The sequence below is a fragment of the Cotesia typhae genome, unplaced genomic scaffold, assembly GCF_013202065.1.
Source record: "Cotesia typhae breed Kobodo isofemale line unplaced genomic scaffold, CoteBio_Ctyphae contig_4, whole genome shotgun sequence".
NCBI lineage: Eukaryota > Metazoa > Arthropoda > Insecta > Hymenoptera > Braconidae > Cotesia > Cotesia typhae.
Window position 1 is genome coordinate 280,784 of NW_027423748.1, and position 13,651 is coordinate 294,434.

General features: G+C 29.3%; 4 protein-coding genes across 5 annotated transcripts; 3 read left to right on the top strand and 1 right to left on the bottom strand.

Annotated features, from left to right (window-relative positions):
- Window positions 1–300: 300 nt before the first annotated feature.
- LOC141527129 (uncharacterized) lies at window positions 301–3,460 on the bottom strand. The gene is made up of 2 exons (XM_074242446.1): window positions 3,324–3,460; window positions 301–2,976 (listed from the first exon to the last, which is right to left on the bottom strand). Exon 2 carries the CDS (start codon window positions 2,953–2,955, stop codon window positions 622–624), a length of 2,334 nt encoding a protein of 777 aa, XP_074098547.1. The 5' UTR covers window positions 2,956–2,976; window positions 3,324–3,460; the 3' UTR covers window positions 301–621.
- A 334-nt stretch (window positions 3,461–3,794) lies between these two features.
- On the top strand, window positions 3,795–9,998 carry LOC141527314 (uncharacterized). 2 transcript variants are annotated; one of them, XM_074242726.1, is made up of 7 exons: window positions 3,795–3,993; window positions 7,891–8,004; window positions 8,073–8,248; window positions 8,369–8,410; window positions 8,511–8,649; window positions 9,399–9,579; window positions 9,694–9,998. In XM_074242726.1, the coding sequence occupies exons 1-7, from the start codon at window positions 3,976–3,978 to the stop codon at window positions 9,972–9,974; spliced, it is 951 nt and encodes a 316-aa protein (XP_074098827.1). In that variant the 5' UTR covers window positions 3,795–3,975; the 3' UTR covers window positions 9,975–9,998. The 2 variants fall into 2 exon arrangements, with proteins under 2 accessions (XP_074098827.1, XP_074098826.1); XM_074242725.1 differs by having other exon boundaries at window positions 9,691–9,992.
- Window positions 9,999–10,541: 543 nt separating this feature from the next.
- Window positions 10,542–11,315, top strand: LOC141527364 (uncharacterized). The gene is made up of 2 exons (XM_074242791.1): window positions 10,542–10,984; window positions 11,059–11,315. The coding sequence occupies exons 1-2, from the start codon at window positions 10,672–10,674 to the stop codon at window positions 11,313–11,315; spliced, it is 570 nt and encodes a 189-aa protein (XP_074098892.1). The 5' UTR covers window positions 10,542–10,671.
- A 473-nt stretch (window positions 11,316–11,788) lies between these two features.
- LOC141527445 (uncharacterized) lies at window positions 11,789–13,201 on the top strand. Its single transcript, XM_074242933.1, has 2 exons — window positions 11,789–11,897; window positions 11,967–13,201. Exons 1-2 carry the CDS (start codon window positions 11,888–11,890, stop codon window positions 12,899–12,901), a joined length of 945 nt encoding a protein of 314 aa, XP_074099034.1. The 5' UTR covers window positions 11,789–11,887; the 3' UTR covers window positions 12,902–13,201.
- Window positions 13,202–13,651: the final 450 nt, after the last annotated feature.

Below are 13,651 nucleotides of genomic sequence, written 5' to 3' on the forward strand. Positions count from 1 at the left end.
TTTTTCTTAAAATCAGAATCCGAATCGCTGATAAACTTAAAAAAAATACAATTAATAATAAAGACATTTAATTATAAAAATTTTAATAAAAAATGACATGGGAAAAGTGGTAGACTATCAAAATAATCAAGTCTAAAAACATTCCGATAGCGGAAGAGCATTAAGTTCCGTTAAAATCTGGAAATAATCAAAATTTATTGTAAGATTCAGGATGATTGTAAATAATGTGATAGTTTGTAAAAAAATTCATATGTTTAAAAGTAGTTAGCCTAATTAATGTAGCTTACATGAAAAATGGTGAAATGTAATACGAGTTCTCAAACATTATTAAATAATATTAAAATTATTATTTGCAAATGGCTTTCATGCACAAAAAAATTGTAGTCTTCATAAATTTATTAGTAACCAAACATTTTTCAGGAAGATAAACATTGTCAAAAGAATAAGAAAAAGTCAATATTAATAATTCTTGCTGTACTATAGTCAAAATTTTATGGAGCTGCAATTCCTAACTAATATATTAAAATTCGATGGTAAAGTAAATAACTGTAAGCATACTACGATTAATAATTTTATTTGTTTAAATTTTTTTAGGAATTAATTCAATAAAAAAAAAAAATATTACATTACTACTGCAACATAAGCATCATTTAATTGTTCATCATTGACGTTGAAGTCTAAAAAAGGTTTATTGACCCACAACGGCATCCGGTAGCATTTACTTTTAATTTCATCGTATGTAATGATAACAGCTTTAGAACTGTCAAGGGATGTGCATAAAAAAACTCCAAAATCTGTCGATTGTTTATTTGAAATTGTATAAAATGGTTGTAAATCTTTAAAAAAATAAACAGCAAAATAATAATCGTTGTTACAAAAAATTATATTTTTGATAATACCGATTTGACTGTTCTGAGTAATTATTGTGTTATCTGTATTTTGAATAGAGAAAAAAAAAAAAGATGGTGTTTGTAAATTTTCGTATTGTGTGGATATGTTTTCGATTGCACTAACAATTGGACCGCAGTCATGAGTGTTGTAAGGTTTAAACTTTTCAGTATTGATGTTATTAGTGATGGGGAATCGGGCCTCTTCTTGAATTCTTTTATATACTTGTTGGAGTGGTTTATCCGGTTTTCTGACAAATTCCCGATATTTGGGCATGTTATTTTCATAAGGGAAAGCTGAAATTGAATCTAAAGGACCATACAATTTGTAATCAGCAACAAGATGTAAAATGCCATGTGCATTGTATGTAAGAAATTGTAAACCGTGAATATCTTCGGCTTCAAGTACAAAGGTTTTTAATGATTCATCAGCAAAATCTAAATTTTCGGGAGAAGACGAATGATTCAATAAAACCCGCATTGATGAATGAAGCAATAAGAAGTGATTGTACTGCTTATCACTGATAACACCTCGGAAAACGACAATCAATGTATATAATAACATTTGCCGGAATTCTGTTGCTTTAAAATTACTAAATTGATCTAACCCCCGAGGGTTACGAGCAAATTCGCGTGGACAGTATAATTGAAGTGTTGTAAATCTATTAGACAAAATATTTTTTTTAAAAGTTGGCAATTTTGGGGGGTTACATTTTCCAAACACAACCGATTCTATCATTTTCTTCACTACGCCTAAGCACACTAGGTGCATATAATCAAATGGTACTTGCTGAACTAAATCTAGTGATAAATCATCTAAAGCTGATTTTCCTTTATTATGATCGACGTCTGTGAGCAATCGATATTCTTCATTTGTTCTTAATTTGAAATTTATACCGGGAAAACGCTTTGAGTTGATATGTGTAATACCTTTTAAATGACATTTTGAGCAAGGATAATCTGAGTTGTGACCGTAATGATTTAAAACGTATGAACGAGCTGGAGCATCCGCAATGAAACATCTAATTTTGATAGGAATTATTTTATCATTGAAAGTAATGCCCCCCTTTTTATGAATTGCGTTTACTTCATTAACAAAATCTAAAAAAAAATCTTTAGCAGAGTTTGGCTTCTGTGTACCCCCGTACATGCCGACAAGCTCTGGTTTATCATACTCTAAATTAACGACTCTAAACTGTATAGGCCACATTTGTATTTCTTTATTCAATTCTGCTCCGTCAGTACTGAAATCTATAAGCAATTCAGAAGGAATCGATTCTATAGCTACACGATTCAATATAGATTTTAACATGACTTCTAATCCTAGATGTATGTATTCTCCCGGGGCAATAGATTTTGTCCCAATTTTATCTCGCGGAGTCTTCAATAATGACCGGGTATCTTTAGGTAAGAATTTTAATAGCGGGTGAGCTCGTAAAACATTTAATAAAGCATTCCCTTGAACCTGATTAATTTTATTATGAACTATACATTTAGAAAGATTTAATTTTAATGTTTCTTCAGTAGATAAAATTCCTGTAGGTTTATTCATGTTTTTAGGCTCGTTTGTTCTCGAATTATTATTAGTTTGTAAGATTTCATGTGTTTCTTCACTATTACCACTGTCATTAATTTTTAAACTGATATTACTGTTATCTAAAAAAGTAGGAGCTGTATTATGTTGTATGAAATCAGAAATAGTCACAGTCTTGTCTGATGTCAAATTTTCGTTACAATTATCTAATAATATCGTCGGCGGTGATGCAGAGACTAAATTATCAATATTAAAATTATTACTATTTGTCTCTGGCACTAAAGAGCAGCCAGCGTCAGCAACATTTTCAGACTCGCTATTTTCAATGATATTGATACTAATTATTTCATCATTATTTAGATTATTAGAGATAGTAGGAGTTGAATGTAAATTAGATCTTTCAATATTTTTTAACTCGGAATCTAATGAGTCAACATATACTTTCCTACGTTTGCGCTTCCCGTCGTTTGATAATTCATCCCATGATTTCCGAACTCCTGGACGATTGTCAAGATGAAATTTAACTGGATCCATTTCGTTCAGAAAATTATTAACCTATAAATTCAAATAAATGTAAATTAAAATTGATCAAATACATTTTTTCACGAAAAATAATATAAGTACATTTATCGTACTTTGTTAATGTAAGTTTTACTTTTTTATTGTTATTAATTTTTCAAATTTTATAATGAAATTAACGGTATTGCAATGTAGTTAAATAAAATAATAAATTTATGATAAAAAAAAATGTTATGTGATTCTATTTCCGTCAAAGCTAATATTTACATTGAATTATATTTTTTATGATGGCAAACTAACGCTACATCCATACAACGCACATTACAACGAGTAATAATTAATTTGATTTCAATTATATATAAAAATAGGTTATAAATAATTACCTCTGAAATTAAAAATTTTAGTTTATTCTTCTTATTTCAACTTAATAATGTATCCACCTTATAATAATCAATTACTTTCTTTGAAAAAAAACATCAACAATGGCCTCAGTGGTTATGATGTTTTACATATACAATTACACTTGGTTTCAAGAAAGTACAGCGTAGTTACGTACGTGTATATGTATGTGTGTTAAAGTATCGTATAACGTATAACGTGCAACTCGGATTGGGCTACACACAAGCGCATGCACAGCTTTTAGCCGCGTAAATCTTCGCGCATCCTCTCCTTCACCTTCAATAACTTTAGTCTATAGTTACTCCAGCCAAAGAAAGGTTCCCCACTCCATCTTTTTACTAGAATTATTATAGCCTGACTGACTAAACCAAACGGTTCTTTAGCTGAAAAGACTTAACAGTCAAGATTCCTTGTTCTGGGTACAGACAACCCCATGAAGTGCAACTAAAAGACAATCAAGCGTCACTGTCTTAGCAATTTTTTTTTCGCGTGCTATCAGCCGAAAAATATTATATTAATTAAATTGTAATAATTACAATTGTTCTGTTACAAGTCGTGTATAAATTTGCAGATTTCTAAAAGAATAATAAATTAGAAGTTTCTGCGAGGATTTTTCGTGTAAAAGATATTGACAAGATGTCTAATTCACAAAAGGTTAGTTTTATGAGATAAATAAATGATAAAATTTGCATGGCATGTATAAAATAATTTTTTATATTTTGGGTCATTTTAGTTTTTTAAAAATATTTTTTTAGCATCTGTGCATAGCAACTCTAATCTTTGTGCATTGTTACTATCATTATTTATGTTATTATAATTAATATTTTTTCTTAGATTGATTCGTTAAAAAAAAAAAAAGAGACAAAAATTTGTTTGCTGCTGCCAGAATTATTATTTTTCTTATTCATTTCAGCTAATTGTTGATGAATTGTTCACTTCTATTTTTTTTTCGTCTTTGTATGAACATGTTTGTTATAATTTTTATTTAGCTTTAAGTATGATTTATATTAGTTTTTTTATTTCGATGCATCTATTTCATTGCTATCTAATATTGCTATGGTTGTGTGTGTTAGATTAAATATTAAGTATTTAATATTATTAAATATTGATATGATGTTTACAGTAACTGAGATATGATGCTCATCAAATCTGTCACGACATTGGAGGCAATTATGTTGTGAATTATCCTAATTATGTATTGGAAATATCTGATGTTCCACCCGTCCAGATTCTTGACGGAGGAATTTGGCAACAAAGAATGAAATCTTAAAATTTTTTTAATATTTTTTTTTTACAGGTTTTATTTAAAATGAAATTTATTATGAATAAATTGTTAACTGTACATATTAATTAACTATATAGTAGTTCGTAAATTATAGATTATTTATAAGTAAAATAATATATCTGATTTGATTTTAAACAAATAGCTTTGTCAAAAATTTCGATTTTTTTCGTTGACAAAAACTATTAAATTACCTATTGTTTTTATATTTAAGTCATGAGTGTAATCATTTAATACATAAGTAATGTCTGATGATACAATAAGTTATCAGTGCTTAATAATATTGTTGAAATTTTATAGTATAATTTAATTAATTTCTTTAAGTGTTTTGCATTTACGAAAATATTTCTTTTATTAGTTGTTATTAAAAGCCTATTACAATAGTTTTCGGAATTCAAAATAATTGACATAACATTAGCTGCATTGTACATTTCACGACTCTTAAAATTATTTATTAGAGAGTATTCTACGATAGAATAGTATTATTTTTTACTGAAGTCAATTACTTTCAATATTTACTTCTTATCTGCTAAATGATCTAGAATGAGTTGCATAATATTCAATATGCGTATTGCCGGTAGTTAAACTACAATCATTTAATAATTCAATAAAATAGAACTATTGGTTGAGGAACAAAAAATAATGAAAATATTGTCGGTTATAAATCGCGTTACAGATGCAATAAGGGCGTATAAAAATTCTACGCCCTCATGGCACCCGGGAACCATAAGAGCATAGCAAAAAAATTCAATTTTTTTTTTCAAGCCCAAGAAAATTTTTAGTTAAATAGATAAAAAAAATCGTCGAAAAGTTTTTAGTAAATTTAAAATTAATAGAGCGGATGTTTATTATACTATAATTGTTATAAGTCTTCGGATAATATTTACAACCAAAAATCTAGTCAACATAATCCAAAAGAAGAAAATAAAATACACTCATTTAAGAAATTTTTGTCTGTTCATCATTCTGTAAAACATTTATTTTTACGAATATCATTAGTATGTAAGCATATAATTTTCCTAAACAAAAAAACCTTCTCTATTAGTAAATTGCAGTTGACCCATGAATCAGGCAACATTTGTGAATGAGAAAATATATTTTCCTATAGGAATAAAAATTAGGATAAAAAATAGAAATAAAAAATACACATATAACGTAGTACATGATGTTAGCGATTAATACTATATAAGTAGATTAAAAATAGAAATAAATTATTAATTTCATTATTTAAGATCGCAAAATATAATATATAAACAAGATTCCCTAAATCCTTTGAAGTTTATACTACATTTCCAGGTCCCATATATTTTATAGATTTGTTTAATAGAGTAAAAAAAAACTTTCTGTACAGGAATGGGTATCTCACTCGGTCGTTTACTAATCACTAATTATTATTTATTATTTATTGATAATATATTATAAATAACAATTATTTCCTCAAAAATAACTCTATATTTAGCATATAATAATAATTAATAATAATTTTTTTTGCATCGCGTGAATGTATTTTACGAAGTTTTTAACAAAGATTTTTTTTCAATAAAAAATATCTCTCTATTAAACAATAGTTTGGTATTTACTATTTCTACTCCGCATTGTTGTTTCTAAAAATTTTTAATTATAATACATAACACACATTGTTAACGTAATGTTTATTGATTTACTAATAAACAAAATTTTGTCTTTCGGGCCACGTGTTAATCTCGATAACATAATTTATTACAAAAATCTAAGATGATGTATATTCATCTAATTTTTCTTATTTACACGGAAAGATTAGAACCCGACTGGTTCGTGTTCTGCATGAGACTCAGTCGTGTTTTGCACCAGAATCCGTACATTATGTACATAATAACCGCACACGACTGAGTCTGGTGCAAAACACGAACCAGTCGGGTTCTAATCTTTTCGTGTACGATTGAAGATTTAGAGATTTTTTAAAATAAAATTTACATCCACAAGACTGCCGATATATTGCATTCTTTACCGGAAAGAAAGATTTAATATTTCAACAAAATATATTAGATAAACGAGTACCCACATGCGATAGTACCTGATGGCCATGTTGTTGATTATAATTAAGGCAGATGGGTATAAATATTTACCTTGATTAAAAAAAAGTATTAAACCTATGCAACTGTATGTCTATATTGTGCGTATATACAGATATACAGTTTGTGTAATTCAATACTTTTTTTTTAATCAGGGTAATCTGTAGTTTAACTAACGTACAGCTTGAATTTTTCACTCGTCTACTTTACTTTATAACGTAATCCACATTTCTTTTAATATATATGTATCTAGTTAGCCGATGTTTGTGTGTATCTATTAGAATAGCCTTATTAAAATAAACTTATACTTTCAAAAAGTTTTTTTCCCTCAAGTAAAAATATTAGATAATATTTTTATTTACCTCCATTTTAATTAATGCCTTCAAAAATAAATAGTAAATAAAAAACATGAAAAATTTTTTTTTTAATAATTTTAAATTGAACTACTTTTTGAAATATCACCTTATAGTATTTAATAACAATGTTCATATTGATAAAATATAGTAACAAATTATAATAAAACATTTATTATAAACTTAATGGTTACGTTCTTGGGTTCAAATAACAATTTCTTTTTTTTTTTTTATTAAATATATTTTATTGATCCTTGCTATTTTCCAATTACATTTTTTCAATTATAATCAGCTTATAAATCTTTATTTAATAATTCCTGGTCCATCGTTGGGCTTTAACTTATTTTAAATTTCTATATAAATTAAATTAATGTTAACAATATGTGTATGTATTTATTTGATATTTTTATCTTCTTAGGGAAAAGTGGGTAAAACAAAAAACCCTATTTAGATTTCGTAACAATTTCTTTTATCGGTGTTTTCGGTATTTAGGCCTACGAATCCTTCGCAGGTATGTGCGCATGAGTCGCCATCGAAAGCACAATAATTCTTTTTTGAAACGCGTATGTAAAATGAAGTAGGCTTATAGCAGTAATGGATATTCATATATACTAAAAATTCTTAATAAATATAAAAAACAAAAAAATTTAATGTTGCCTTTCATTAACTTGCTAACTATATTGGTTCCTCAATGAAAAAATTTTCATGTGACCGTTTTATAATCTACAAAATGACAATGAAGTTGTACACGTAACGAATTAATTGTAGCAGCTTAATTTTAGAATATACTGTTATAAAAAAGTTGTTTTTCCTTTCTTTTTAAGTTTTGAAATTATCTTTTATTTTAAAAGAATTATAATTTCAGATAAATGTATCACGCCCGTCAACTCCTGACATTAGTCAACAAGCGGCAAATAAATTATTCTTGAACACCCCTCAGCAATCACCTCGTCGCTCTCATCAAAATTATTCTGATAAGGTATTTATTGTCATATGTTTATAGATTTTCACAACTATTACATTTTTTTAAATGATTTCAAATTACAGCTCAAGAAATCAGTTGCGGTCACATCATCAATTAATCAAACGCCCGCAAAGAAAATTGGGTTGCCGGCTGTATCCACCAACAAGCCGATTATGATTCAATCCAAGGAAGGTCCACAAATTTTGGCTACTTTAAAAGAAATTCAGAATACTGTAGGTATTCTGCATTCCAAATTAACGTGAGTAACAGAACAAAATTTCTTGAGTGACTGTTTCCAATATTTCTTGAATTGGTAAAACCGACTTAGTACTAATTTTTAGTTGTTGTTTTCATTTTTTTTTGTTTTTCATTATTTTAGAGCACAAGATATAAAAATTGAAAAAAATGCACAATGTCTGCAGTAAGTGTAATAATGTACTTAAATTAAAAATGATGAATTTTTTATTAATAATTGGACAGTTTCAAATCTATAAATTAACAATTGTTTCCTCTTTTCACAGATCCTTATGGGAAGTAGTGAGGACTATCCATACGACACCATCGGGCATGGAGTTCGAGAAACCGGCTTTTATACCTTTCACTGCTTATAAAGAAATCAAAAATTATGACAAGTCATCAGAGACAGAACAAGTAAAATTGGTAAATATATAAGAAATTATTATTTTCACCTCATTTTTTGAAAATCGAATTTTCGTCAGATCTCGACGTTTTGAGGTCTTAGGAAGCTTCCCGGGCAATTCTTGTGATGGTGTCTGTAAATCTGTATGTATGTACGCGCGCGCGCGCGTGTGTGTGTGTGTGTGTGTGTGGATGTGTGGATGTAAACCTCTCATAACTTTGGAATGGCTAGACCGATTTCATCGCGATTGATGCCATTCGAAAGGGCTTGGCCAAACTGAAATTTTGAATGCAATTTGCACCGATTTGCACTGATTTTGAGTAATCCCAAAAAAAACCAAAAATTTTTTTGGAATGACTCGTTCGGTTGACTCGTTCGCAAGTTATCGTTGACGAAAGAAAACCGAAAAAAGCGTTTTTTCGAAATTACTCCGAAAATTTTTTTTCTATCAATTGAAACTAGGAGATTTTTCATGAAGCTTGAAAAACGGTGTTGAATGCCACGAACCGCGTGAAAATCGGTTCATTTATTCAAAAGTTATTGCCATTTGAAAATTCAAAAAATATTATTTTATCAAACGTTTATCAAACTTTAGAGTTATTTGAGCTTGGAGAGCTCAAAATAACACATAAAATATATTTATGAGATCGAATAGCTCAAAAACGTTATAAGTGCAATTTCTAGCGTTTGGGTATAGAATCGGCAAGAAGTTGCAGGGATGGCCTTTAGGGTCAACCGTTTTCCTCATATTTTTTTTTTTTTTTTTTAGAGAAAATGGCTGAATCTTCACCGTATTGGCACTAACGTGGCAGAGACCGTCCGCGAAATTTTCTCCAAAGGCCGACTCATGACAGACGAGCTATTAACGCTCGTTGTCTGGGAAGGCACTAATGGGAGAAAAACGTCCAAAAATCAGCTCTTTCGGAGACGTATTACACATGATTTGCGACGTAAGTATTAAATTTAGCGAATATTTTAGCTTAAATAGTTACGCTCTTTAACTTATACTAGTCATTTTTAAAGCTTTTCTAGCATTGCTTTTAACATTTTTCTTTTTTCAGAAGCTCTACTTGATATGTACCCCTCAATGACTGATAGCGAGTTTAAATTAGCAGTGCAAAAGGCTTTGAAAAGTGCCAACTCTCGGGAAGACCAAAGAAAAAGAAGTAAAGCAAAAAGTGGACAATTAGAAAAAAAAAGAAAGCTCTCGGACACCGAATTTTTTAATTCGAAGTATGTTCCATCCGTTGAAAGTGAAGAAGAAGAAGAAGAAGAAAGAAAAAAAGAAGAAGGGAAGGAAAATAGAAAGAAAGAAGAGATAAACAGTGAAGATGAAGATATCTAAAACCTTATATATACATATATATATATATATATATATATATATATATATATGTATTTTTGTTATATCCATGTTACTTTGTTATTATTTATAATTTATGAGTAATAATTTTAACTAATGATTTAACTAGTTATAACAGTTTTAACTAATAACAACTGTTATTAATTTAAAAATCACGTTTTGGTTATTGCAGTTTTTAAATTATCCTTCCTTTAAAACATTAACTGATTTCGCGGTTTTATTTTGAATTGTCTTAATGTGGTAGCGCCATCTATTGGCTATTTCACGTGTGTGCCGATAAATAGGCATGCTTTGTAGAAATGGTTACCGACAACTGTAGGTAAATAATCGATTGGTGGATACAATTTGTAAAATTTCCTTCAAATCCGGCATTGGAAAGTATTACTCTAACTTAAAGGAAAGTTAGCGGTAATACTTGCTCTCCAACTCTTACTGCCAAGTTGATGACAAAATGCGGCCGTAGATTGTAAATAAGTTGGCAATCAACTAATAGGAAACTTACGGTTAAGGTGGCTGTCAGGGTATGTTTTGATTAAAAGTGTGGCTTTTTCATTTTGAGATCTAAAACATAACCTATAAATCTTTTGTGCAATCTAGTGTTTTATAAAAGATTGTCATTACATTTGTTGTATAAATAAATAATTTCTCTAGTTTATAAGCGCTTTTTTAATTTGTCTTTATGGCGTCAAAAAAGGTATTTGATCGGTGTTGTAATCCTTTTGAGTTGGAATCTCATTTTAAAAAAATTGGTTTACGTCCGGCGACTGATATTATGAAAGTAACGTTAGGATTAGATGATAATTATTTATTATGCAGTTCATGTCGAAAAAAAGCTTCAGAGTTAGTGAAACAACAAACAAATGCTCGTAATGATCCTAGTGCTGATGTAAGTGACCGTGAAGACAACTATAGTGACAATAATGACAACAATGATCAGGCTGATAATGATAGTAATACAACTGCCATGGATCTCCCATTATCCTTATCATTCCGTAAGTTTTTTTAATTATTTATACGTTACTTGAATACATTTCTAGTAGCTATATGTTTCACTATTATTTTTAAGGTTCCATGTCATTTGATAGCGAACCCAAAGCATCACAATCAAGCTCAGGATCCCAAGTTAGCGCTGCAACTCAATTACCCGTAATAAACCATGCATTAGAATTGTTAAATCAATCACCGATTCCATCGAAGAAATTGAATGATAATCAATTTTTGAACAATAAAATAAATCGGGTATCCGACAGCTTGAAAAAGTTTTGCTTTCTTCTTCAGATGAAGAATCGATTGATGACGATGGTGAAAATTTTCGCTCTCTAATTAAAATGTTGTATGATAAATTCAACGATAAAGAAACTGATAAGTTTTTGAAAATACAAATTTTAACATTATTACCTGTAAAATGGAGTGAGAGACGTATTTGTGAAACTATGAATACATCAAGACATTTGTCAAGAGTAGCAAAAATTTGGTTGAAGAAACGGGTTTACTTTCTACACCTGAATCGAAATTAGGTATGGGTAGCGTAAAATCGATGTTTTAAATACACTTGAAAACTAAATTACTCAACATTTTTGTATAGGAAGGACAATTACTGATCAGGTAAAATTAAAAGTTGAAAATTTTTACAACGATGATGAATATAGTGCTCAAATGCCCGGTATGAAAGACTTTGTATCAATTCGAAGTGATGATGGTAATCGGATACACGTCCAAAAAGACTTATCCTGTCTAACTTAAAAGAATTATACCAATGTTTCTGTGAAATAAATCCTACTGAGAGAATTGGATTTTCAAAATTCGTTTCTTTGCGACCAAAACATTGTGTGTTAGCAGGGGCAAGTGGAACACACACCATCTGCGTGTGTACGATTCATCAAAACGTGAAGTTAATGATGCTTGGTAATTATTAAATTAATTAATAATTATAAATGCGTGAATTTTACGTTTACTAAATTACTGTTATTTTAGGTGCAAATATTTATTCTTTGACAAGGAACACAGAAAAGCCCATTAAACACTACAGCGATTACTTGAGCATGATTATATGTGAAAATCCATCTTTTCAGTGTTATTTAGGTGGATTTAAAAACTGTCCTGGGGTCGATGAGTTGAGTAAAATTTTACTAAAATGTTTTGAGGACCGGGAAATCGAGAATATTACATATAAATATTGGATATCAAAACCGAGAAGTAGTTTAGAAACTATTATTAAGCCTACAGAAGAATTTGTGGAAAAATTTTGTAGTGAGTTAGAAATTCTTCTACCTCATTCGTTCATTGCTAAGGAGCAAGCCCAATTCTTGAAGACATTGAAAGAAACATTGAAACCAAACGAATACGTTATTATTTGTGATTTTGCAGAAAATTATGCCTTCGTAGTACAAAATGCGGCAGCTGGTTTTCACTGGAATAATAATCAGGCAACAGTTTTTCCAGTCGTTATTTATTATACAGTAAATAACAAACTTGAACACAAAAGTTTAGTAATTATCTCAGATTCTAACAAACATGATGCCGTTGCTGTTCATGTTTTCATCGAAATAATAACTGATTACGTAAAAAGTCTTCCTGAACGTTGTAACAAGATTTATTATTTTTCTGATGGAGCTCCTCAACAATTTAAAAACTTTAAAAACTTTGTAAATTTATATTACCACGAAGATGATTTTGATATTCCTGCTGAATGGCATTTTTTTGCGACTGCCCATGGGAAAGGTCCGTGTGATGGAATCCGTGGTATTCTCAAACGACTTGCAGCGAGAGCAAGTCTCCAACTCGCGGTAGACAAACAAATAACGACACCAGAAGAACTTTTTGAATGGGCTTCTGCACCGGATAACTTGCCGAATATTATAGTAAAGTTTTCCCCAGAAGAAGATTATGACACAGCAGTAAATGATTGAAATGATCGATTTTTGAAAACGAAACCGATTACAGGAACTCAACAACTACATTGTATAATTCCGGACAAAAATGGTTGTTTACTAGTTAAAAACTTTTCGAATTCGAATGAACACAGAATTTGTAAAATATTTAAACGACAGAGAGAAAAGTAATTAATTTTAGCTGCATCAATTATTGATCTTACTAATTACAGTCATCGATGAAGCCTCTAAATTGTGAATGTAATGCCGTAAAATCGTTGAATTGTATTTATCTCATTATATAAATAAAATTTATGAAAAAAAATTTTTTTTCCATTTTTGAAAATTTAACAATATTTTTTCAATTGAATAAAAAAAATAGAAAGAGAAATCGGCCCAATCTGGGTTCTACAGGGATAACTGTGGAATTGATTAAAGTTTATTTTAGAAAAAAAAAAAAAAAAAATGTCGAACTTCGAAAAATCATTGATTTTTGTCAAAAAACTGAAAAATTCCATATGTATTGACTTACAAAAATTTTTTAATATTTTTTATCGGAATGTACATCTAAAAACAAAAATTTAAAAAAAAAAAAAAGGTACCTAAATGTTTAGTTTTGAAAAAGTTATGGCTATTTGAAAATAAAAAAGCCATTTTTTTGAAAAATTCATAACTTTTTTGGAGTTAGGTAAAAAAATTCAAAAAAATTCTGAGAACCGTTTTTTATAGGGTAGAAAAGGATGGAAAACTTTCGGCCAAATCGAAAAGGGTCGGGGTCAAAAGTGGTCG

Bases quoted from the DNA above. Each gene is read 5' to 3' on its own strand.
- LOC141527129 (XM_074242446.1), bottom strand. From the start codon at position 2,955: ATGGATCCAGTTAAATTTCATCTTGACAATCGTCCAGGAGTTCGGAAA.
- LOC141527314 (XM_074242725.1), top strand. The intron at 8,005-8,072 runs GTATTTATTGTC...TTCAAATTACAG, and splicing joins ATCAAAATTATTCTGATAAG to CTCAAGAAATCAGTTGCGGT. The intron at 8,650-9,398 runs GTAAATATATAA...TTTTTTTTTTAG, and splicing joins AGACAGAACAAGTAAAATTG to AGAAAATGGCTGAATCTTCA.
- LOC141527364 (XM_074242791.1), top strand. From the start codon at position 10,672: ATGGCGTCAAAAAAGGTATTTGATCGGTGTTGTAATCCTTTTGAGTTG. The intron at 10,985-11,058 runs GTAAGTTTTTTT...ATTATTTTTAAG, and splicing joins CCCATTATCCTTATCATTCC to GTTCCATGTCATTTGATAGC.